The 27,106-nt window shown below is 41.1% G+C and overlaps 1 protein-coding gene across 1 annotated transcript in view; it reads left to right on the top strand.

The window, feature by feature from the left end:
• Positions 1-89: 89 nt before the first annotated feature.
• Positions 90-27,106, top strand: part of LOC121189765 (inactive phospholipase D5-like) — a 45,991-nt gene continuing 18,974 nt past the window's right edge. The window contains exon 1 of the mRNA XM_041050198.1: positions 90-260. Coding sequence (XP_040906132.1) covers positions 90-260 — 171 coding nt within the window. The remainder of the gene's footprint in view (positions 261-27,106) is intronic.

The raw sequence follows: 27,106 nt of genomic DNA, 5'->3' as shown, positions 1-27,106 counted from the left end.
CCAATTAGCAGGAGATCAACAAGTTAATTGATTTTTTTTTGGTCAAAGACTGAAACATCACTGCACCATCCAACAAGCTATCTAGCCAAATGGAGCTACGAGGGATCCGCGGGCCAATGAGTGGCCAGGACCTGAAGGGTCAGGGGTTAGGGTTCGGCATCCAGGCTCCCGGGATTCCAACCAGTTCCATAATAACGGCAGTGCAGCAGCAGGACTATTCAGCCAGCGTCTGGCTTCGCAGGAGGGACAAACTGGAACACGTAAGTTCTGAATACTTGAGCTGGAGTCTGAGAAAAGGATTGAAGGAGGCTGAAGTGCTGAGACAAAAAGGCAGCGGGCTTAAATGTTGGGCCCTGAGTCATTTGGTTAAAACGGGAATATTCAAGATATGCACTGTAGCACGTTTTCCTCATTCTTGTTTTTTGAGAGAAATTAAATGAATGAATGAATGTTGAATGAATGGCAGTCTTTAACTGGTACACTGGGATCACACTGAGAGTACTGGGGTGTTGGCACTCAGATACGATAATATCTGAAAGGGACTTGGTCACTGCAAGGTTTGGATATTGGGCCTGTAAGTTTGTTAAAATAAAAAGAAATACATGTTGAATGCAAGTGCTGGGAGCCAGGGCTTGGTTTAGCATCACTGATAAGGTATTTGATATAAAATGATGGTGTTGTGTTAGGCCATAATACAGAGATAATATTCAGAATTGTATGTAGAACTGAAATAATTAGATTAATCAATTGATTTCTTTACAGAAATTTAATCACCAACTATCTGGATAATCAATTCAACTCATTTTCAAGCTAAAAATATAAAATCTTTGCTTTTTCCAGTATCTCCAATGTGATGATTTGCATTTTCTCTCTGTTTTATATCACTGTGAATTTAATATCTTTGATTTTGGACAGTTTGCAATAATTGCAATTCTTCATAATATTCTGACATTTTACGGACAAAATGATTACACAGATAACTAGAAAATAATTGTTACTCGCAGGCCTTACTGTATGCTTACGATAAAGACTGCTGTGTCCCATTCAAACTATGTTGAGGAACTTCATCTGTAAACCTTTGATTGAATGAGACATTAAGTGTGAGTTTCTAAATATTGCATGCTGTGGGACTTCTCCTTTTATTGCCGGAGGAACACGTTCTTTTTCGCTTTACTCTCAGCAACACTGAACCTGTCTTTCATGTGTTTGTGCAATTCAATAGTCACTTTTGATTTCTATTAGAGAGAAGTCGTAAGGTCCTCAGTAGATACACTGCTAGCAGGTAAACAGTATCAGCATTCTACAGAGGGCTTCTAGGTGTAGAGATTTAGCGTCAGGCAAAGGAACGGAAAAGGTGTGTGTTGAATATTTGATGCTGAAGGGGAACAGTGCCACGTCCAGAGAGCTGCTTTCTAAGCCTGTCTGCATAACCAACTAGGATGATGAATCAGCCTGTCCCCTTTCTGCAGACCTACACATTCACACACACACATCAAGTGCACACATAGTGTAAGTGTGTTTTTGCAGCAACCAGGCCACACACACACACAAGCTTTTTTCCAGACTAGCCCACAGCCATCGCATAACTAACTCCACACCGAACCGAGCCCAAGGCACCCACACACACACACAGACAGGCACAGACACACATACACACACTTTGCAATTATTATCATAAATTGTGTCTTTCATGCCCATGATGTGTTGAATGTGTTGGCAAGATCTGACTGATTAGATTTCTCGTTCTACTCATGAAAACTCTCTGTTATGTAATGGAATTTCCTTCAACAGATGCAGCTCTGAAATACACGTAGAGAAAGTGCAAGAGTTACCCTCCTGACACCAATAATAAATGGGGAGTAAGTACTATAGGGAGAGAACGAGATAAGAGGTTGGACACAGAGTGCTTCAGGCACATAGGGTTCTGCCGTCAAAGCAGCGTGATTCAAGTCACAAGTTCAGCATTGACTTGTCAAACACTGAGTCAGTCATGAGTCTCAGGAAACCCTGAACTAAAGCGCTACAAAAAGAGACAAGCTCTTCTAACCTGTTGTCGTGTTTCTGTATTAATTTGATATCCTTTAATACTGTGTGACAGCTCATTACCGAACACTAGTGCTGTTAATCACCGAACTATGTGGTGTAATTGACAAGCCAATTCATAACACCGGTGAAAGATGAATGTAGTTAAATGAGAAACTGCTTTCTAAATGTAACTTTGACTCCAGCCAAACATACCACTAATTTAGGTTAATTCACTCTGGGACATGGCTGAATGACAAGAGTGTTAATTATTGAGGCATCAGTAATAAAACATATTGCAAACATAGGAGTCATTGCAACTTGATTTTGGGCTGTCCCCAGGCTAAGGCTCACAATTCTGACAGAAACTTGAAAATCTTTGGTTGTTGTCAATGTGAGACAAGTCCCAGAGAAAAGCTTCTTTCTGTTGCAGAGATAACAGACATCTGAAATGCCTCAAAACTGATTATATTAGACCCATTTCACACAGCAAGTAATGCAACGAACCTGTAAGATTATTGTTATTTCACAGTCTATAGGCAACAGTCGGTGGAGCGTGCTGAGCACATGCTGGCTGATTCATTTCAGCCCATGTGCAGTGTGTCTACTGTGGCTGCTTTTCTAAAACTATATAAGTGCACTTAAGTGGTTTCAATACCATTAGGAATCTGGTTAATGGCTGTGTAGATACTCCATTATTTTGTGTTAGCATTGTTCCTAACTTTGCAGTCACTAATGACCACCTCTATTTCACATATATATGCTTGGTCTCTGATGCACACTGCACTGAGCTAAGAGTTAAATTACCATTGGAAGTTTCTATTAAGGCGGTTATTGGATCCAAAGCGTGTTCACTGCATGCTCTTAAGATGGAGGTAGATGAGGCAGCGGCTGACAGCCAGCCTGGGAGGCTAACTCTGGATCAAAAGCGATGAAACCTCCCAATGAATTTTAAGGGGTTGGCAGCTCAAAGAGGAGCTGGCTCCCCACAGTGATTGCATTTTCAATTTCATGGTGACTGTGTTGACCCAGGTCTAGAGCAGTACTGGTCAAACCAGGCTCTGAGGCTTCCTCTCTTTGAGACAAGCTGGTCTAATTCATCTGTTATCTCAAGATGCTGGAGAATGAGGATCATAACGATGAAGATTCTGAAGAGGGGAGTTTCTCTGTTCAAACTGAAACAGAAAGGATTCATGCATGGCTTAGAATTAGCCATTGTATGCTTTTATCTGCTCAGGTTTTCAGATTTCCATCTTTGAGATTTCTGCAGCCACCCAAGCACAAGGGAGGTTAGTCTCAGATGTGGGTGATATGGATAAAATCCTTTATCACGGTGTGTTTTATGTCTTATGTCTTTTCCTGTGTAAAAACTCTGAGCCCAGTTTGTCTTGCATTTTTCATCTGCACAACAGGAGCTCATGAGAATTGCGCATAATAATAAAAATCCAGTTTATGTTTTTCATAATGTGATATTAACAAGACTCTCCTTGACTCCCATGGCCACTTGTTCCCCAGGTATTGATATCACTTCAGTATTAATATCAGCTTAAGTGCTGGGAAGGAGGTGGTGCTCACATTATTTCCTGCTTCCATAGAGGGCTGATAGAAAAAGTTGGTAGAGCAGAATCTGAGGTTCAAAAATGTATATCTGCTCACTGTGTATACCCTTTTGGAGGTGAATGGTTTCAGTTTTCATAGGATCTACACTGTATTGAAGAAAAAGTCCTTTAAAACTTAAGACTCAAAGGGAATTTTCACTGTAAGTAACAGCACATTCACTAAACACAGTGATGAGTTTGGAGGGAAATTGAACTCAGTTACACATCTGAATATTCTTAAAAGATTTTCTGTCATCACATTTGATCCCCTTTGATACGGGTTGATGAAAACCAGATCCTTATTATTGCTGCTGTGCTCTGTGGGCATTTCCTCCAAGCTGAACATAGCTCTGTTTTCTGCTGCTCACTCCCATCATCTGGTAAAGACCTTGGGCTTTGTCTCCACTTTCAAAGCAGCACTGATCCGACTTTTTCAGTAAAAGGATGGACATGTTTTCAGACTTTTGTATTCCTTTGATTTTTAATTGGTGAGTTGACAGTTATTTGTCAGGAAATTCTCATCCTTGTAGATTTGAGCTGTAACTGTCTCCCAGCATTTCAATCACACATGAAGCAATTTCTCAATAATGCTGTTGGATGCCCTTGATCTTGCAGTATGATGTGCCAGTGTTATCATTTGCACTTGGACATACATACATACATAAAAACACACATCTGTTACAGTGAAAGTGTTTCTCAGAGGACTGTGATTGGTTAATTAGGGGGATACTGTCTCTCTGTGGTAGACAGAAGACAGCCAGTGAAAGGAAGTCGGTAAAATGAAAGAGGACACGCTTCAGTGCCTGCAGGGGCTAATTAAAGGCAGGCCAGATTCCACTTATTAGGATTTTTTTCCAAACCAAGTTGCAAAGCTCGTTTGACAGAAACTGAGACAAGGAAGCAGAGGAATGTCTTCATTTCTGTGAGAGTTGCTGGTACAAATGCAATCAGATTTAATAGTCAGAAAAAAATCTAGATAGAGTGACGTAGCATGTAGATGCCTTTGGCCAGAAACTTATGATCATCAATCATCTACTCTCATCTTTAGATTCTGTACTGGGTACCAAGCAAATTGATGGTTGGGGTGTTTGGCTCCTTGTTTGAGAGCTTGGCTCACGTTCAGCTTTACTGCACTTCAGCAGCAACTTAATTTAATGCTTCTGGCTTCAACTAAAGTTTTGCTCCTGTGTGTTCACTTTAAATCGATAATTCACTCACTGTCCCTCGGCACAGCTGCCTCAGCTGGACCCCACCACCGAATCAGTCACAGGGATGAGCTCGCTAACCACTCATGCTGCTGTTAACTAATTGCCACGAGTGACAGACATGGTCAGACAATATGGTAAAACTGGAATGTCACAATCTAAAAAGGCTGATTTTAAGTAAAAGTCCTGCTAATAAAACTTGACTTATGTAAAGGTACAGAAGCATTACCCGAGTAATTTGAGATGTGAAGGTGTTAATCAAGTTGTAAAGTAGCAAGTTATTTGCTGGCCATGTTCAACATGCTATTATAATCATGTGTGCACAGATAATTTATGAGAGACCAGTGTGTAAATTCCCATGTAGTGTACAGTACATTGTAAATCCAAACAATAATTCAAAGTGCAGGGATCAGATCTCTACCACTTAGACCTTAGGAACAGTAGAGGGAGCTATTGCCCAATGTTAAAAAAAAACTTGATAGTACAAATAGAAGATGTATGTAAGAAGATTGTAAATACAGGCTTTTGTGTGTCTCTGCGCACACATCTGACTGTTGCACTGTGTGTGTATGTGCAGGTGTGTGTCATACATACCATGATAATGAACACTATCAGTTTCAACTCTAACTAATTAAATGTCTCTCCAGGATGCGAGGGTGCTGCCTGTCAGTTTCCTGTGTGTGAGCTTTAAATCTCACTTACTCTAATTGGCTTGGATTTTTTTTTCTTTGCTTTGATGGGTTCCTTTGCTGTGTAACTTCTCAGACCATGTTACCTGTCTTTCTTTCTGTCTCTCTCACACACACACACACACGACCACATGCTGAGACAGATTAATGGTGAAAATTCACTGGAAGCTATACTCATGCTTTTTCATGAGGTGAACTAATTAGGCAATTAGCTGAAACTAGTTAGAGCAGTTTCTGTGTGCAATCTTTGGGAAAGACAAGTTATTATAGTTGAAGAAGTGTTACATGAGTGCGATTGCGGGGTGCTCACTGATTTGTGAAATCCATATGCCAGCAAAATGTCAGAGGGATTTAACCATGGCATAAATATCTGTGTGGATCTTCTCTACATCTCTTATATAGAACCTCTTGGGCACTTTAAACACTTGCAGCATTTAGCTCAGAACTGAGATTAAATAGGAAACTTTCATGTTGGCATTTCATAATCCAGTTTAATGTTCCCTTCAGCCCTCCCATAATATCTTAATTTCTAGAAATGTTTTGCATTGAATTTCACAGGCAAACAATTCACTGCTCATAGCTGTAAATTTGGGAGCTTAGTACACTCCCTTATTCAGGAATTCTCAGTAAAGCAGGTATAAAAATAAAGCTCTAGCTTGCTGCTCAAGTATTACTGAAGTGAAATACCTTTGTATGTGCTGGCAGGGATGTCTTAGTTTTTCACTTGATGCCTTCATTACCAAGTCTCCTCTTTAATATCTGTGTGGTTGCGTGAATTCATTTTCAAAGTGTGTGTTCACTCTGTGATGTGTCATGAAAATAATTTCTCCGGAGCAGTCATGTCAGGGAACAGACAACCTGGTTCTCTTCAAATTTCAAAAATATACCCATCAACAACTACAATCAATTAACAAGCTGTATCTTGTTTGTTTACTGTGTACACAAACAGAAACATGAAAACAACAAGATGTGGCTTTACAGGGAGCTATTTGCTGTAAATGTAAATTTGTTGTAGCGGCTTGTAAATACCATAATATTGGGTAGTTTTATTCATAAGAATGAAAAAAATATTTTATGAGTGAATATTCTGTAGATAAAATCTTAATGTGAAAAGTAACAGCTCTAACTGTAACCGTCAGATAAATGTAGTGAAATGAATGTGATGTGAGCTAATGTAAATTTTAATCGCAAACTTTGACTAAAGTTTAGTCAAAGTTTGAGATTAAAATTTACATTTAGTCACGAAATGCAGTTCATTTCCCACTTTTTTTTACTCAGATAATAGATTTACTGACAGTATTTGTGCCTACTCCCGCAGGCTATGTCTCCACCGTTGTTTAATCTGATTCATGAACACAGTAGAAACACAGTACTTGCAAGAAAAACGAGCAAGAGAACATGTGAAAAACTCTTGGGCAATTTTTGAAACACGAGCATCTGTCCCATCAGACCATTTAGAGTGTGTATTTTGTCTTCACATCCCCAAGTTCCTGCAGTAAAACGATTACTTCCTGTCACAAATCACCATCTGGTGTAGGTGGATGTTCTGTTTGTCACATCAAACAGCTGGCGTTGTTTGCTTTTGCTGGTGCAACTCTTTTCCAGGCTGTCACATTTCTGACAGCAAATCCCATGGAAACCGTCTCAATACTACACATGTTCTACACACATTTTTTGCAGTGTGTTTTTTAGATGTCAGTTCAGTGAACATTGCACAAAAACAACTGAACTGAGCACAGCGGGATGCCGAAGGGTTAAAAAAACACATCTGCATGCTGCCTGGCTTCTAACAGCGTTAGCTGACAATGACCAGACAGAAGCAGCAGCTTGACCTTTCATGAAGCCCAGCGTCTGACAGCTCCCCACCACCTGCCATGGCAAAGGAAAGCTGGAGCTGATACCTTCTTTTTTTTTTTTTTTGTGAGCACTGCCAAGTCAGCTAGAAACTCACAGTTCTGCAGTGAAACACAATAACTAAAACTCTCCAACTTCTACAGATGGATGGCAGAGACACGAGCTGATGCTGCATCACTAACGTCTGTGACAAATACAAACACCAGTCTTGTTATTTTGGTGTGTGCAGAGCAACTGACACATCCTGAAAACACCAGATTGCCTTTTTTTTGAGGAACAAGAAGCATCACAGATACACCTTTCTACACATTTCTACACAACCCGTGTGTCTATAAAATATCCCTTGATGTTTTTATTTATAGCCAGTGCTTTGCTCCTGGATGCAAACTCGTCTGATGTGGAGCAAAGACACACGCAGAGAGGACTTTCAGGGTTCAGAGGCAGACGCAGCAGGTAGAGATGGTGCTGAGCCAATCAGACAGTCTGACATCAACCAATTAATCAGCCTCAGAGAAGAGAACAGCCATGGATCTGGCCTACAGCTAATATAGATCCTTCAAAGGCTATAACTGAGACATGTAGATTTATATTATACATTAGACAAACAAACAAATTATACATTGAAAGATTGATGCTTGAGGATTGAACAGCTTGAGTTATGTGTTTTGAATCCACCTTTGGCATTTCTGTGCTCACGGAGACTGATGGCATCCAGGCACAGAAAGAGGCAGTGAAATAAAATTCTGTTCCTGTGGTTTTGTGCAGCTATTATCCAAAGTAAAAACTGTTGTTTGTTCCTCTGCCTGTATATTCATCGATTTTAGAAAATGAAATGTCATTAACTGAGTACAGCAGAGGCGGTTTATTTATGAGGCTTCATCTTCTCCTACATACTGTTTACAAAGGAAACCTGGAAGTTTAAAACAGCTGTTACAGCTTTGTTAGGTATGTCACCGGTGCCTTATGACTCTTTTCTATGTGTGCTGCAGTTATGCAGTGTGTTAGTGTAAAACAGATTAACAGAGAATAATTATCATGACTTGGTTATTCACTTCAGAGCAGCTTGGAGTTCTTGCTTGTTTGTTCTTCTTGCTTTTAAGTTTAATACCAGTTAACACCGGACTGTTAGTGTTGGAAGGATTTAGGTGGAGTTTGGATAACAAACTGATGTTCCTGTCACCCACTGTTGAAATAAACAAGAAGAATATCCCATAATAGAGATGTGAAGTTCCATTAACTGGAAAATACAACAATCTTAAACTTCAGTTTAAGGTCATCCTTGTAGTCTTGCAAGTGATTTGTGAAAGTTGGCCGTGTAAAGTAATGGTGCTTGTTTATGGGCTTTTATTGCCAATGCAGTAAAGTCATACTAAGCTAGAGGGTGGTACGCTGCAGGTGGGTGTCCATAAACGATATAAAGTCAATGTATTTATAAGGGCTTTAACAATGAAAAACACATTTGCTGTGTCATCTCTTTTGTACTTCATGTATCGTCATCTGCTGCAGTTTAAAGTTGCTATACAACCATCAATACAAATTGTTGGAGTTGTATTACCACAATACAACAACACAAGCTGACGACTGACTGGCAAAAAAAAAAGGAAGTCAGAGGAAGCAATAAGCAGGCCATTGTAGTAGACAGACCCTTTATTTATTCAGTGTATAACCCTGCCTCTCTTCTTTTCTTTTCTTTTCTTTTCTTTTCTTTTCTTTTCTTTTCTTTTCTTTTCTTTTCTTTTCTCTTCTCTTCTTTACAGCACCATAATGAGTTCTATCTTGTGAAGTGTGTTGGCGCCCTCTGTTGGCCATTCTTTGTCAGTGCACAGCTGCAGGGCAGACTGACTTTAAAAGATTTACTATCACTACTCTGCATCCCAACAGGAGCAGCGCTGCATTTCAATGTGCTGCCGATGTTGCCGTTGCATACTAAAAAGCGTGATGTCAACCTCCAAGAATTTCTTTATGATATCTGTGTTTGATGCCGCTGAACTCACTCACCCTGAGATTCCCTCTTGAAAACCATGTAGCCTCTCCTACAGTCCCCTCAGCCTTTCTGTCTCAGTCGCGAATAGGAACAGGAAATAGGCTGCATCAGAGTGTGTGTGCCCTGAGTTGTTGCAAAGTTGCATCACATGTAATCAAACAGAGTAGAGGACAAAAAACAAAACAGTGAATAAGGTTGTAGATGTAGGGTGATAAAATACTTTGCAACTGTTTCTGATACAACAGTATGTTCATCTTCAGGTGTTTCACTGTGCTTTTTACCTGTTATTTGCTCCATGCTGTGCCTCTGCATCTGCATCAATAAGATATTTCCCTGTACACTTACTGTGTTTCTGATTCAATTCCTCTGTGGTGTGTATAATGTGTGCTTTAATCACAGAGAGATTAACTGAGCAAGACCATGAGCAGGGTAGCTCACTATGATGCACAGTAGGGCGAGAGGAAATGAGCAGGACAGGCGAATGGACGGACAGTGAAAAAACAGGGGAGCCGGCCATCTATTTATTGTCTCTTTCCTGCCTCTTTCTGTGTCTATATGGGAGAACAGAGAAATGTGAGCTTTCTATTAGAGGGAGAGGGTGGGGAGATGTAGAGGGAGGAAGGGAGGGAGAGGGAGGGGGAGAGAGTTAGAAGGAGGTGGACGAACACATGATACCGTGAGACGAGAGGAGACGAGGAAAGTGAGCCGGAGAGGAGAAGGGATGAAAGGAGGGAGGACAGGAAACACAAAGAGAGGAGAGCGAGATGATAGAAAAAGTGTGGACAGAGGCTAAATAGATGGATGGATAGATAGTGAGAGGCAGGCAGCATCATGTCAGGGTTTAGGTGTGTCCTCTTCTGTTAGAGTTTTCATTCATATAACAGTCGGAGAGGCTAGGAGGAGCAGCACTTTCCCTCTCCAACACACACACACACATCTCACACACATACACGTGCATTTACAAACACAAACACACACATTTTTGCTGCGGAGAGCGATGGGCTCCCCTCCCCTGTGACTCCAGGGGAAGAGGGGAAGCGACAGATTTTATAGCTGTAGCCACGGACACACACACAGACACACACTCTCTTTCTGTTTCTCTCATCACACACACCGAGAAAAGCACATGTGTTTCACAGTGGACGAGCAACTGAGGGATGCGCCATGAAGGTGAGCTCTCCTTACTATAAATTTGTTTAGTTTTTATGGTTGTGAGTGTGTGTGTGTGTGTGTGTGTGTGTGTCTGTGTCTGTGTCTGTGTGTGCAGAGACTGAGTCCTGAATATGGAGTTGGATTTGAGGACAGGTGTGTAAGTGGCGTTGAGCTTTGTTCCTAAAAAACACAATGAGTTGTAAGGCTGTGCACATTTTTGTGTCTCTGCTTTCCACTGATGTGTGTGTGAGTGTTTGTGTGTCTAGAAGAAGGTGCTAATATTGACTTGACCCTGTGAATATTTCATTCATTCAAGTTTGCTGTGACAGTAATGGAAGGAAAATGGGTTCAGAGCTGTCTTTCATTTAATTATCTGTCTATTCGCTGTGTAATTTTTACCTTTCTCTGTAAACTCCTGGACATTTCTGATACTGTTTTGAGGTTCAAGTGTGGGTGGTGGTGCTGAGGGTGTGTTAAGGCGGCTGGGTCATGTATGTCATTATACTGTATTGTTTTGCAACTACACAGTGTGCATATTTAAAGGCTCTGGTAAAACCAACAAAAATCCCATCAGAAAAAAGCGAGGGATGGATGTGAGCTGTGGAAGGGAAACTTTGTGAGGAATTTCAGAATCAGACAAAGTAATGGATGCCTTTTTTAGTCTCTGCATCTGACAATGAGATTAGCCTAATTAGCTCTACCACAATCAAGCATAATATTTTTAGTAGTATAGTATTTCTGGGAAGAAGCACATGGTCAGACTGAAAAAAGACATTGGTGCGTTGTTTGCTTAGATAAATGTTTACATCAATGTGTTTTTGTTAGCATTTTGTATAGATTTGTGAATGAATTGCTATTGTCATGCCTGTATTATTTATTAGGAAAAGTTTGAGGTGTCCTTATCATAAATTGTTGATTTTATTAGCCTAAGATTTTAACAAATGCATGAAAAGACAGAGGGTACATAATAACACAATTCCCCCAAATGAATTATGGCTGTAACTGAATACATGAGTATACCTCATCATAACCCAAAAGAAACCAAAGAAGGCTGGAGGAGGACAGCCAAGACTAAACTTGTCCAGTGTCACCTCACTGTGAACAGCTCTCTGAGAGTGAATCACACAATACATGAGTCAGACCCATTCAGATAATCAGGAAGTAAGAGTTACTGTACTCGCGTTTATAAATGAATCCAATGTGTGTAATTAGATCGGATACATCATAGAGAACTATAAATCATCCGAAGACTTTTATAACCTGCTCTTCCTTCTACCATCTCTATATTTTTCCCTCTGTCTTTCTCTTTGATTCTTCCTCTCTGTCTCTGTCTCCTTCTGTCTCCTGGTCCCATCAGTCTTTCTGTCTGGGTGCACAGGGCCCTGCCTGACAAGTGGGCTGCTGGGGTGAAATGGGCTGTTCAAGTCTGACCTACTACGCTCAGGCTGTCTATGTGTGGGGAAGAGGGGAGAGGAGACAGGAGAAAGTGACGGGAATGGAGAGAGAGATTAAAAAAGGCGGGGTAAAGAAAGAATGAGGTGGGAGTTGGGGGGTGGCGAGATGGAAAATCTGGCACTAGATGGAAATCTGGGACTGTAAGAGAGAAGAGAAGAGAGAGAAGAGATTGCAGAAAAAGAATAGGTGGCGTGGCAGAGAGAAAAAAACAGAGTCTTTTGTAATTCTATTCACAGACAGCATCAGTATGCTGGGTACACAGACACACACTCCCACATTGGTGCACACACACAAACATGCACGAAACACACACAAACAGAACCAGAAGCCATCAGACCATGGTGCAAAGCACCAGCAGAGACTGGAGCCCAAAACACCTGAAATGGTATCCATGGCAACCAAACTACTGGCTGCTGCATGTTAGTCAAAAACAGTGGGACAGATCCAGAGTGTGTTCACTGCGTGTGATATTTCTGCAGAGACGGGTCCGTCTGGCCAGACCTCACTCCTTGAAGAGGCTTGTTTACAGTGAAGGTTAGAGTTTGGCTTGGCTGAAGTTCAGGGTTAAAGCAGTCCGACTCACTGCATGTCGACTGCGGAGACCATGCTTCCCTCTGCTCTCCTTCTCTTGCAGTTTCCACTCTCGGTGAGAAACAACAAGTGCTCGACCCAGCAAAAACAAACAAACAAATGGAAAACTGAGAAAGATTTGAATTGTGTCTAAGGGACAAGTAATCACTTTCTGGTGCAGATTGTGAGTCCGTCTTCATATGGCCATTTGAGCATTTTATATTGAGGTAGAGAAGAAATACACCTTTTGCCCTACTGTTCCAGCACAGGATTTACTCCCAAAATCATGACTGCCATGAACCACTCAGCTTTGTTATCCTTTCCATTAGATGGGCTGGTTTATTTTGATGCAGATCCAGATTTCTGATGCAAGTTAATTTGTTTTAAACATTTTCTGTCGTTGAAATAATATTACACTTTTAGAGGATTGTGCAGAAGCCTGCGCTCTCACTGGCTTTGCTATTTTCCAGTATTTAAATGAATGTTGTTTCCATACACATACATTATACATGGGGTGATGAACACATTTATTACTGCACTGTAGCAGCTCATGTGGGGCGTGTGCTTATATGAGGTTCCTGTTATATCTGTGGCTGCTTGATCATGACCCCCTTTTCAAAATGCATTACTCAAATATTTAATTTTTTTCCCCTTGTTCCCTGTATACTGATTCTAATATAATTTCCCTTCCAGATCCTGTCATTTAAGGACAGTACCTTGGCTGCTACCTGTATGCTCAGTGTGTCAGAAACTTGGCTGTCGCTCAGTGTTGCTGCATTGTGAGAGAATGCCTCATATTATCATTTAAGCTCTGCTGGAAGAAAAGGGAGAAAAAACTGGGTAAATGAAAATGTATTAGGCAGTAGATGCCTATAGAAGGGTGGTTTTGGACATCTCTCACTCTGACAGATGTCCAAAGTTTGATATTCTGTCAAAGTGACGTTTCAGCAGTGTAATGCAGATCAGCGTGATTTATGTAGGCAGAGGTAAACTATTGACAAGCTTTGCAAAGAAATAACATAAAATCCCTAAACCAAATCAATCTCTGATCAAGACCTGCACACACACTGAAATTAGTCTGTTGTATAACCTGGAGGACTTTTCATGACACTTTTTGTTTCTGCACCCCTTTTATTTCAGACACAAACATTTAGATCATTGATTTAAATTAATTTGTTGTCCCTAAGTCTGTGGTATATTCTAAAAAAAAAACAAGTAAGACCAAGTTTTGGATGCCAACCATTTTAAATGATAGATTTTTTTGACAATAGACATTTTCATTTGGAACGGACGAACCTAAATGTGCTGCGGCCACATTAATGTTATAACTTACACCTGTACTTTTTAATATTTAGTAAATCCACGGGAGCCTCCTTGCACTTGCAGACATTAGCTGTTGTTCAGTCTCGCAGTGAGTGAAAGTGGCCCTCTCTTGGATCAAAGAGTCTCTTTCATTATGTCCTCAAAGACAATAAAAGAGACAGAAGTCAGTCCAGTGTCACTCTATACATCTATGTATCTTATACAGAGGTTACTGAGTCTGAAAACTTCAAAGCCAGAGGAACGTGTGTCCATTTTTTTCCTCAAGAAACAGGAAACAAACCTATTTTTAGGCATCACATGTCCAGAAACAAACATTGTTTCCATCTTCTGGAAGGAAGTCACACACACACACACACACACACACACACACACACACACACACACACACACACACACACACACACACACACACACACACACACACACACACACACACACACACACACACACACACACACACACAGAGTAAAGTCACAGATCTGCCCTGTAGACAGACACATTATCCATCATCTTGTGCTAATAAGGGTTTAACCAGGCAAAACAAATGACACCTTTGCGAACATTACAAGATGAAAGCAGAGAACGCACGGTCTGATTTATCAAATCATTAATTATGGATGGACGTTTATTACAGCAGATGCAGAGGAGAGGAGAGGGGAGGGCAAGAGAGGAGAGGAGAGGAGAGGAAAGGAGAGGAGAGGAGAGGAGGATTTTTACTGGTCAGTGCTACTATGGGATTCACTCTTCTTTGATTAAATACCTTGAATAATCACTTTTTACAGAGTATTATATTGTGTACTTCTACTCTCTGCACATTTTAGAAATTAATGTATTGATATGAATGAACTTGATAGTTCTGACACAGGGGTGAGACAGATTTAATTTCACTCGAGTAATAATATATCAGTGTAGTTTTACAGCTTTATAGTTGTTGTCTGTGTGACAGATGGCACTGTTGTGAAACTAGTGATGTGCATTTTCAACAACTGTACATCCTGCAGCTTCTGGAAGTCTGGGATGTGCATGTCTGTGTGCGTGTGTGTGTCCTTGTGCTTTGAATACAGAAACATTCATGTCTCTGATAGTTCAGTGCTCTGTCCAACAAAAGAGTGAGAGCTCATCTACCTCAGCTTCACTCTGCAGCTCTTTGTCCACAGGCTATGTTCAATTCACTGAAAAGGACAAGGGGAGATACAACATGCAGAGAAATTACTGTTTGTCAAAACCATGTGCCCTTACCTTTAAGAAAATGATTAATGGGAACAGTGGCTTTACAGATAAATCTTTTTCAGTATTTTAAACCACTTACACAGCGGCCATTTTGGACTGCAGCCTAGCAGGGGAAAAAAAACACAGGTAGAACTAATAGCGTTAACAATGGCTCTGTCCAAGTGCCATATTAGTGACTTGTCATGCATAATATCAAGGGTCTGGTACTGGCAGAACTACATGGGATGCAGCCATTGTTAAAAACAAATGGACAAATTAAGTGAGTATTCTCCAAAGTTCCTTTTTAGCACCCAACTGATTTGTCTGATTCAGAGTGTTGAAGCCTCATTGTAAATTCAGAGACTTACAGACTTGAAAAATGTGAAACTGTGCAGGTAACTGTTATTAATTACAGATCTTCAGTCCCTGCTATGACAGGTCCAAACGTCTGCAGTGAAAGCTAGTCTGTTTCATTTTACTTGCATGTCTCATATTATTATAAGATTATATTCCATTTGCAAGTTTATTTATATACTGGGTCATATTTCATAGACAAAGGTGAATCAAAGTGCTTTATGGAGTGCACTAAAATACACACCCCGTAAAAACAGATAGCAAAGCTTAAACAAGCAAGTTCTAGCTTTGCATCAGAGTTTTGTTTTGTTTTTTTTGGAAAAACAAACTCATGCCAAATGTGCATCCACTGGCTGGAACACAAAAGCAACAACACAAAGGGCAAAGACTGCTGCTCATTATAAATGCTGACTGAGGCTGACTGTTGATGAGAAAGAGCTGGGGAAACAGATGATGATGATGGCACAGATGTGGGAGGGAAACCCCTGACTGGAGACAACCAGTGGACAGACAGGATTGAATGACAGAAACTGACTCACTTGTATGACAATGGTTACACTAAGAATAACACACGAAAACGTTACTCATAGCAGTGGTGTACAAAGATCCACATTCACCCTTTAAAATCAAGTAGTTTTCAACATGAGTAATCTTACTAAAGTCTGATTTTCTAATCAAACCTCCACTATAAATTATGTGATTTCCAAATTGTTCCTTCTACAGGTAACTTATTAAAAAAGAAAAAGGAAATTAAAAAAAAAAAAGACCTTGCCTTTATCTTTCAGGGGCAGAGCAATTTTACATGTTGTTAAAAATTCAACTCACACTTTTTAATGGCCACATCTGGAAGGGGCTCAGCAGCACTGCAAATGACGTGCAGGAGATAAAGGTTTTTATGGCAGTGTAACTATCAGTGCAGAAAACTCTGGACTCAGTGGTTTTAAAGTTAGCTCCCTGTCCTGGTGTTAACTCTTTCTTGCACTGAACTTCTCAATGTTCCATCTCATTATGTGAGCATCGGTGTCTCTGGTGGCACAGAAAGCTGTCAGACTGTCAAGGCCATACACACAGAGAAACTCCTGTTAAGCACACGGCTCAGGGTAAAAAGTAGCGTCAAGCATAAGCGAATGCATCAGCGTCTAACGGAACAAACTGTTCTAGAATAAAGAACAGACAAAGGCCAATTGCCTCTGCAATTGTTTGTGTCGTGTCAACAATGTAATAATAATAATTACATAAAGTAATGTAATGTAATAATGATAATTACATAACTGATAATGTGATGTGTTTGCAGGTATTTGGTCATAAACTAATCTGAACTCTGACCTGATGATGGCGTTAGATGAAAAGTTAATGGATGACCAAAGTTATTACCCTTCATCCTGAGGGGAACATGAATGTGTTTACCAAATTCCATGCCAACATCATAGAGGTAGGAACCTCACCGTGGAGGAAAGGAAAGTCAGAGGATCACCAATAGGGTTCATCCTCTGGGGGACCATGAATGTCTGTGCACATTTTCATGGAAACTGATCCAATAGTGGTTTGGATTTGTCAGTGTGGACCAACAGCAGTGGTAACTTAATTTTTTTTTTTAATCTGATGCCGTGAAATAATCAACTGCAGAGGCATTTGGAACCTCTCCATCCTTTCGTACACACACACACACACACACAAATGTAGGGTTGACAGGCTGACAGCACTACACAGACACCCGGACATATAAGCCACTCACACCAGGACCAGTAAACACTCACACCTACTGTTCCTGTCAACTGACACATTGTCAAAGAGCTGCTGCAGGATTTTAATTTGCGTTGGAAAGATGCAAACTTATTACTTTATTGTAATTGCATGTACACAGACAAGCACCCGAAGTACAGATGCGCAGACAAAATAAAAAAAAAAACCTGCTGTGACGGCAGTAAATTCGTGAAAAGTTGTAGAGGCTACAAGTCTCTGAAGAAGGTTGTGTTGAAGAGCTGGTGCTCAACTGTATTTTAGCTGCTCTGCAGATATTGTGCTTATGCCCCTTCTGGAGGGTAGTTCATCTCTCTGTCCCCAAGGTGACAACTTTATTTGGCTATAAAATAAAAAAACAACTTTGACTTTGGTGCAGGAGAAAAGGCAAAGAGTCCCTGTCCTGAGCTAAGTTTAATAAACTGAGTTGCCCCGGGTACGCTTGTCTCTGCGTGTATTTGTGAATGCACGTGTTTGGAAACATCCTCCTCATCAGCTTCCATAATCAAAACAGATCCTCATAAATTCAAATACAAGGCATAATGCTTTGATCACGGGTTAGCTGACCTTCTGTTTTTAAAGCTGCTGATAATGTCCTCACTCAGAATCCAGTCGAATTAAATTAAACAAGAGGAGACATAGAGCTGAGCCGTTATTGTCAATCGATTCATGACAGTCTCCCTCTCTGACTCTCTCTCTGTCTTTCTTTGTTCCTCGCCATCGTGGTAATTTAGCCAAGGCCTGTGGCTTGTCAAGGGATCAAGCCCAAGCAGCTCTGCTGGCAGAGCTTTAATGAAACGCTTTTGGCTCACAAAGGATGTGTGTGCTTGAGTGGGTATGTGCGTGTGCGTGTGTGTGTGTGGGGGGCGGGGGGGGGGAGTACTCAGTAAACCACACTCTCTGTCTATATACACCAGCTGAGCCAGTGTAATTGAACATCCTGCTGATTCCACCACAAACACAGAGTCACACACACGACACATGCATACACATGCACAAGCGGTGAAGTGTGGATAGTAGTGTCATGAACAGTAGCAATAGGATACAGTCGTTATTACAGATATGCAGAAAAGAGCAGTGGCAGGAAACGCCACTGGATGGTCGGAAGTGTGGAGAAAAATGCAGGGGTCTGCAAAAACATCTACTTTATAGTAAGACGAGAACACTGTGGTAGCTATAGTACTGTGGTCGACAAAAAGCACACATCTCATGTGTCGCTACGCCGGCAGCAGAGTGACATCACGATTGTATTATTGGTAGCTCGGAGTATCAGTTCTGTTCATTAAATATTGGAATTGTAAAGGAAGAGGGTTTGAAGAAGAACAAATTAAAATTGCAAGTAGAGTCATGAGACACAGGGACCGTAAAATACTGTTAAGAGTAGATACAAACAATAAATGGCAAAAGTGGAGAGATAAAATCAAACAGAACATATTCAGTTTTCACAAAAGCCTTTTCATGAAAGAGCGTGCGCTTTGTGTGTATGTGTGGGTGATGGTGCAAATAGAACGGAGAGTCAGCTTTGCAGCTTTGAGTACAACTGTGAGATATGACATCTCACAATATGAACAACTGAAGCTTTGAGGAGGTTTGAAGATTTGATCTTATGCAAAGTCTTGAATCAGGCAGGATTGAAAAACAGTTAAACTGGAGAAGATGCAGTTTGGATTTACTTAAACTCCACTCTGATCAGTACAGACTCTAAAAAGAACAAAAGGAACAGAGACAATAAACTCCTGACACGTATTTTCCTCAGTCTTATTGATGAACCAGCAAAAGCTGAAAAAAAGGTCTTACTGTGCATGTACCTAAATACTTAGAGTATCAGAACCGACAAAAGCATTGTTTGGCTTAGACAATGCACGCAGCACTGATGTGTGTGTCTTACACAAACGAGCGCTCGCAGCTTAAGGACTGAACAGAGCGGAAGGCTTGGACAGGGTTGACTGGATGGTGAGACAGGGGGGTTGATTGGGTGGGTTAGCCACGGGCTCGGGTCTCATCATGGTCAGCAGGGCTCTCATGTCATTTTAATGGGAGTGTAATTGACATATTGATTTTGAGAGCCCAGCTGGGATCAATGGGCACAGCTGCTTTGCAATGGAGGGAGACATGAAGAGAAAGAGAGCGCGGGAGAGCAAGAAGATGAAGAGCTTGATAGTGGCTGAGATACAGTTGTAGCGGCTGTGAACGGATAGCAATGACATTTTACTAATCACCATTAGTAAATCACCATGTACTGCTGGAATGCTAAAACAGTCCTGTACACTCAGAGTTATGAAAGATGGTACGTAACAAATCTAAAGCAGACACAAGCTGAAATAACGAAGGTACAAGGACTTCTTGTGAAATAAGTAACAGCTTTGCTCAGATTGTACAACACTTCCATAGCAAAGTAAAGGTCACTCAGACTCAACGGGTCTGTACTGCAAAACATTGTTGTATTACGAGGTGAGCAAAATGCCATCGTTTTAAAGAGCTTTACTTTTAAAGGGCGAGTTTGTCCAAATTACAGATACTTGGCGATGTCTGCCTTCACACCAGATCCAGTGGAGGTGTGTGAATTTTGGAAGAAAGTACAATGTTTGTGTGTAATGTATGTGACACACCGTACAGTACTGCAGCTTTGTGAGAAGTTCAGAGGTCAAATAAACAGGTTTACAATCGGCAGTGGGCAAGCACTCAGACCACGCCAACAATATAGGAAGCATGTCAGCAGCATGTCAAAGCTCGCTCCCTGTCCTGGTGTTGACCCTGCCACTAAACTTCTGCAAGAGCTGATGTGCCAGCACATCACTGTGCGCATCAGCATCCCCGGTGACACAGAAAGCTGACGGACTGCCAGGGCCATACAGTAAAATTCCTGTCACGCACTCTGCTCAAGGTAAAAAGAAGCGCCAAGCAAAAGCAAATGTGTCCAACAGAACAAAGTGTTCAGGACAGACATGCACCAAATGCTTCTTCAGATATTTATTTTGTGGTAACATATTAAGAGGCTACAGCCGCGCTAGCTGCTCTGTGAGACTGTTCTAAAGTACAAACTCCAGTAACCTCCAGCTGGTCCAACTGACAACTGAGTGTGTATTTGCACTAAAACAGGTACAGCTGAGGCACATGGGAATGTCATTCATTTTACATGTATCCAATCATAAAACCAAAGGACTAAACAAAGGATTCGTCCTCTGTGCTGCATCAACAGAACAACACTGCCATCCATAAAGCCATGCCTCAGACTTCTGTGTCTTCCTGTCTCACACACATACAAACACTCACAGTATTTTGGGAGTGTATATCATCCTTTACAGTTCAGCTTCAAGGCCAGCGCCGGCGTTTGTCTTCTTAGGCAGACACTGACCTTTCTCTGTTAAGTCAGATACTGAAAAGGTCAGGCAAAAGCTATCGTGAGGGAGGGAGGGAGGGAGGGACAGACTGCGTTGCCTCACCTGACTGACCTTCAAAACATGATGCATGATGAGAATTTGTGATTTATATTGTCAGATTGTCAGTGTCAATTTGTGCACTAAATGAATTATTTGACATTATTTGAGTTTCTAAATCACTTATCACACCCATTGAGCAGCCATTAATCAGTCCTGATTGGCTGGGACGCACAGGTATCCACGTCCAACCAGAAGCTGTAGATGCATTATGGCTAGATCACAGAAACCAGCCAAGTCTAGTGCTCTCTGCATGGAAAGGTGCATCAGTCACAGGCCCTGTTGTCACGCCTGTCAGCCTGTTCAGACACCAATAACTCTCTGGTCCAAACTGACTATCAGCCGGAATACATCCTGCTACCTGTGTGCTGCAATTGAAATCGTAAATTACAGTTTTCATTGCTACAGAGTCTCTCTGCACAAATTCCACACCCAGAAGCAACACAGCCTCTGTATCCCAGCCTCCCTTGTCAAAACATGACATAGTGGATTAAACTGGATGACGGATAATTTCAGCAAGCCAAGCAAGTGGGAATCAGGGAATAGATCTAGGGATGAAGGGTGGGGATAGAGCGGTGGAATGAACAGATTGAGAGACAGGAGCACAGTTCCCAGCTGAGCAGGAATTGATGAGTTTTTTTTTTTAACAGAGGTGTGGGTGTGAGGGTGCATGACTGTCAGAGTAAATCTGGGAGAGACTGGAGCTGCTGGGAATGTTCAGGTCCAACTCGCTCGTCCCCAGACTGCCTTGAGAAGTGATGGATGGCCTTGCCTTCAGCACCTACAGAGGAATAGAGTCTTTAATTGACACAGCAGCAATTCAATTTAGAACAACTTTATTTACAAGCACAAGAACATAGGTATAAAACAAGTTCATACTGTGGCAGAAGAAATTTTATTTATAGTCATTTGTCGCATAAAGTAAGGGGCACAAAACAAATTTGTACATCATGAAATGTAAGTGCCGAAGAAATAGGATAAGAGTGTGTATGTTTATGTGTGAAGAGAAGAAGTTGAGAGTTACAGCATTTGTACTGTAAATTGACACAGTATAATTAGATCTTATAGCTCTTTCCAAACTGCTTTTAATAAAATGGCGCATTTTACTTTACAGCAAGCTATTTGTTTATAGCTCCTCAGCTGACAGAGAACATGCAATGCACAGATCAGGAGTTCATCTCTGTGGTTAATGCTGGCGAAGAGCAGCAGCAGAGTGTACAACACTGCAGAGGAGAGTGATGAAAGCAAAGAGGTACTACTGAGATATGACTGCATTCAGATGTGTAACTGTGCTTTAATGGAATAAATAGCATCATCATATTTCCATCTTGGAAACAAGATGGATGGAAAGATGGAAGATTTGCAGAGAGAATGGGAGAAAAAATTGGGTTATTTTGTCTAGAATAAGTAGAAATGTTGTGATTTTTGTCTTATTACCAACATGTCTCAACTCACAGAATTAAATCAGTTACACTCTCTGCCTTTAACCATAGTATCTGACATGCTCCAAGATCTGAGATAGTTAATGCCTTTACAGTGGGGAGGAATTTCCTGAAACACTCTTGTGACCATGTCGGTGTAGCTGAAGGATATTAAAGTTAAATGCCATATAATGTACGTTGGCTCTTTCAGTAGTCCAGCTCACGCCCTCGTCCTGCGTGTGTACCTGTCTTAAAGATGGATGATGTTTCTGCTGTATTGATTGGCACCAATGATATTGTATGGATTCAGACTGAAAGTGAAAAAGACAGAAGCTGGCGTTAAGCCCAAAACTCTTTCTGTTAGCAAAACCTTTTCAGAACACATGGCTGTGTGTAGGCAAATACAATATGGTGTAAGTTTAAGTTTATTCTTCTATATATTTCCTATAAGCAAGTAGTAAAGGACTTTATAGATGAAGCCTATAAAGTCTTTGACCATCAGAGCATGTAAAGATAATCGTCCAGAGAAAGAAAAAGTCCTTGCACAAGTCTTGTCCAAAATAAAGAATCCCATCATCCATTTTTGTGCCTTGTAAGCAGTAGGCCATCTGGACCCTTGGGTGCATCACAGTGTTTTTTTAATCACATCTGAGCTTGCAAGATCAAAAAGCATCAAGAGACTTTGCCACAGTGCGTAATTAACATAAAGCAAAGCAGAGCAATAATAAAGGCAAAATGAAGGGACGTGTCACACAATACAGAAAAAACTCTAATAAATACGTGGAAGAGCACAACAAATGCAGATGTGTCTGTACAGGGCAGGAGGGGTCACGGGATGGTTTAATGAGTTCAAACAAACAGAAACAAGATAAACCCGGCTCCAAAACAGGACAGTAGCCTTCGCTTTACTCGTCAACATTAGATTACCTTTCATAGAATTACACAAGTGACACTATTATATATACATGTTATATATTTATAACCTACATTTTGTTGGCTAAATCAATTAAGGCTTATCATAACAGTTGCTGTCACACCGTCATCAACACAAAAGTGAGCAGATCCATAAAAGCACAGGACTTGACAGAGCTGTCAAACAGACTGATAGTGGAAAATCTTCAAAGACATATAGCTCTGGGCTTCCAGCCATCACAAACCAAGCATGCCAAGATCCTGGTCATCCATTCCTTTCTTTTATTTGACCAGTGGCGTCAAGCTGAGATGATCACTTCGTTTTCAAATTAACCAGAGATGGAAAAAGGGCCCTTGGCCAAACAGCTACTGCGCTCTGTACTGGATTTGCTTTGTAGTCTTGAAGACATTTCCTACTCTCCCAAACACTTCATCCTCAGTTGTTCCTCATGCTAAACTCTCTTCACGGCATGATACATGCCCAGTTGGCCTTTGTCTTGCTGTCCTGGATGACTGATAATCTTCATAAACATTGCGCTCTTTCTCTGTTAAGGTGAGCCGTATTATTACGAAGTCGCTGTGATTGTGCTTGAGTAAGGGCAGAGTTGTTTGACTGCTCATCCGGCTGGCAGAGCACTCGGAGCCTTGGGCTCGCTCAGGAGACCCGAGCAGACACTGAGATGAACTAAGAGCTCACTGCCTCTCTGGAGAGGAGCACTCAGTGTCACTTTCCATAAGGCAGGAGCAGGCAGCGGCACAAAGGTGACAAGCTATGACAACACAAATGCAGTAGGACAATCTCATTTCTTATTATTTCTTAGCAACAAAGTAGTTTTAGTTGTTTTGAAAAATTCAAAATGAAAAGGGTGAAAGTACAATAAAGTACACCCTGTAATGACACTGACTGATCTTGGTTGAGAAAAAACTGTGATAAGGTATAAGAAGAGCCCGGTTTAAAAAATCAAATCTGCAAGCAGCGACTCAAACGGACGTGAACAGTCCTTGGTAACAAGTGGAGCTGAAATGGGGACAGTGACAATGGATGGCTATGAAGCATGAAAGCTCTGAAGGAAAGCACAAAGGGAGAATTACTCTCTTCATTCCTCGCAGGTCAGAATAAAACGCCAGGTTCAAACTTGTCAAACATTACCTGTGCAAAACATATTTAAGACTCTCAAATCCCCAATACATAGAACAATGTTTACAGTTATTTCACTGTGAAAAGCTGTGAAATAACATCAAACTAACTGTGGTTGGTCTTCCTTAACCGAACATTTGACTAGGCTTAAATAGCTGTCACCCACTGACACTTTAATTAGCCTGTGAGTTGATAACGTGAATCACTAAGTGTGCTCAAAGTGAATTTTCACTACTTTAAAGGCACTACTCTACCACTCTACTGCCATCATGAGACAAAATGATTTGTAGCGTCCCAACTGTTAATTTACTGCTCACTATTAAATACAGATTCACTGTCTTAATAAATCAATCTTCACACCAAAACTGTCATGTTTGTGATAAATGTACTTTTATTTTGAACCCCTACATCTTAAACATGTTGACCATCTCTCCATTGAAAGCTGAGTAATCAAAGTCAATACCCTTTAACATGTCTTCAGAGTCCTTTCATTTCAGTCTTGATAAATCTCCATGGGACCATCCTCTCCCCACAGCCTGGAGGGAAACCTTGGTTCCACCTTGATCACAGACAGGAAAAAGGACTCGTGACACTTATGACACCGGATGAAAAGACGGGTGTCTTTTAACCCATCATATTTTAAACCTACACATCCACCTTTGAACCAAACATCGAATCGTCTAGCTCTGTGTCAGGACAGCATCTCCTCATATAATGACCACCAGTAGCACAGAGAGGGCTGAATTTTACAAACAATTTGCTGTCAGAAGAAATATTTTGAAGGTGGTTATTTATTGACATTACACTTTGAATGAAACGGTGCTTACATACTTGTATTACAATAGGCAGCTTTTTGGAGCCTGCATTAGAGGAACTGCATCTGAAGTGATTTCCATCTGAACCTCAACATGCAGCAGTGGTGGCTGCTGCTTTGATTGGGGATGAGGTTAAAAGTGGAAGGTTTACAACATGACTAAACCTGAGTTATGCCATAAAAGGAAATGTCCACTAAATATAAGGTTACAGCCATCAACCAGCAAGTTTATCTTAGCATAAAGACTGGAAACGTGCGGCCTGACTCCGTCCAAACTCAACAAAATCTGTCAACCAGCCTCCGAAGCTCCTTAAGTAGCACGTGATTTTTCAGCCAAGAAAATAATTACCATACAGGTATGAGAGCGATATCAATCAAATGTTTGCTTCAGGAAGGACATGCATAAATCCAGTCCTCCGGTGAAGCTGTCCAGTTGTCACTGACAGAGGACTTAATAAACCGAACAGGAACATATCACTTTGCTGAGAGTGCACTCTCTTTTTATTTGTGATACTTGGAATGATAAGGATGGCGCTAATACACTGAAAAGAGCAGAGAGAAACAGAGACAGAAGTGGACAGACGAGACAGGACACAGACACTGCCTCAGTAAACACAGTACAAAGACGAGCATAACTGTATCTCAGCTCAACAGAGCTAAAGAGAGACGGCAAGTGAGACAGAGACAGAGAGCAACCAGAGGGTTTATTGGAAATGAACTGTTATGAGCATCAAAACACACACACACAAAGAAACCTGCCCCCTTGTCACTTAGACAGCGTGACAGTACCCCGTCTGATATTACTCTCTTACTGTCACTCATTCTGCTCCTCTGGCATTCAAAAGCTACAGTACATAAATAAACCACATGCAAGGACACACAAACACACTGAGCCACTGACTAGCTGTTTGTGTGTATAGGCGTAAATCCTGGAACCTCATAACAGCCATGTTAGTTAAATCCTGTAAGACAGAAGCATGATAGACAAACACAGGATGTACCACTTTACCAAACGCACAAACCTCTATCTGAATACATCAAATTAGCCAGCAGTGTAGTGCCAGAGTAGTGCCAAAAAATTATAATTTCCTTTTCCACACTACAATATCACGCCAGTATTTAAATCCTAAGACATCAATATCAGTTTTTTCGTGGTCAAAGATGGCAGCCAGAGCTGAAAAAACTCTGCCGCATTCACCTGCTTTGCTGCATTGTTTATTGCACCCAGATTCACTTCACTTAGTTATATAATCTTCATTTAACTCCATGTGAGTGTTGCTTGAATGTTATAAATTAGTTGATAGTAAACCTCGGTGCAGAAGCCAGGACTGCAGTTTCACCAGACTGCAATGAGGTGTGTGAGTGAGTGTGTGTGTGTGTGTGTGTGTGTGTGTGTGTGTGTGTGTGTGTGTGTGTGTGTAGGAGACAGTGTTCAGCAGCACTATGAACATACATCACCTGAAAGTACACAAACACTATGGTCTTAATCCATAGATACACATAACTGTGTGCAGTGCAGTGTCCAGATAACAGTCAGAGAACATAACACTTAAATGAAATCTTACAATACACCTATATCTCTAAGAACAATTCAGCACATTAAAAATCTGCACAGCTTCTGTTCGGCCGCTCAGCTGCTCTCCTGTGTGATGTAGTGAGCTGCATGTCAGTGCCCCGCTTTCTCCTGAAGTATGATCACAAGTTTACACATTGTCAGAGAATGATTTTTTTTTCCATTTCCAAACACTGAGCATCACCATTTCTGTCAGCAAAACCTTCACTACAACAGGAACCACATCCTTGAATTTGTCCCCTTGTGCAAGCTTCAGCTGAAGTAAAGTGGGACACTACCGGCGGACTTCACCGTGGTTGACATGCACCTCATCAGAAATTACATGTCGATACTACAGCCCCTACAGACATACCAGAAAACACAAGCATATGGCTGCTTGTGTTTTCTTCTACAGTTGGAGATTGTTGATTGTGAAGACAACCTGAAAGACTCAGTAACTACATGCTCAGCCCGCTGTCACTCTATGCTATATATTACAAAGCAAGTGAAAGACTGTAATATGGCCTGATCATGTACGATACATGGGTCTCGCACTGTGGTGATGCTATCAACAGGTGAAATCCAACGCTGTGCTATAAATCAAAACCATTAACTCCTTGCATCACGTAATCAGAAATTAAACCTGACAGTGGAGTATTAATTTAACACTGCGCATA

This window comes from Toxotes jaculatrix, chromosome 11, assembly GCF_017976425.1.
Source record: "Toxotes jaculatrix isolate fToxJac2 chromosome 11, fToxJac2.pri, whole genome shotgun sequence".
Taxonomy (NCBI): Eukaryota; Metazoa; Chordata; class Actinopteri; family Toxotidae; genus Toxotes; species Toxotes jaculatrix.
The sequence above is the reverse complement of the archived record's forward strand: the minus strand, read 5'-3'. Positions and strand labels throughout refer to the sequence as shown.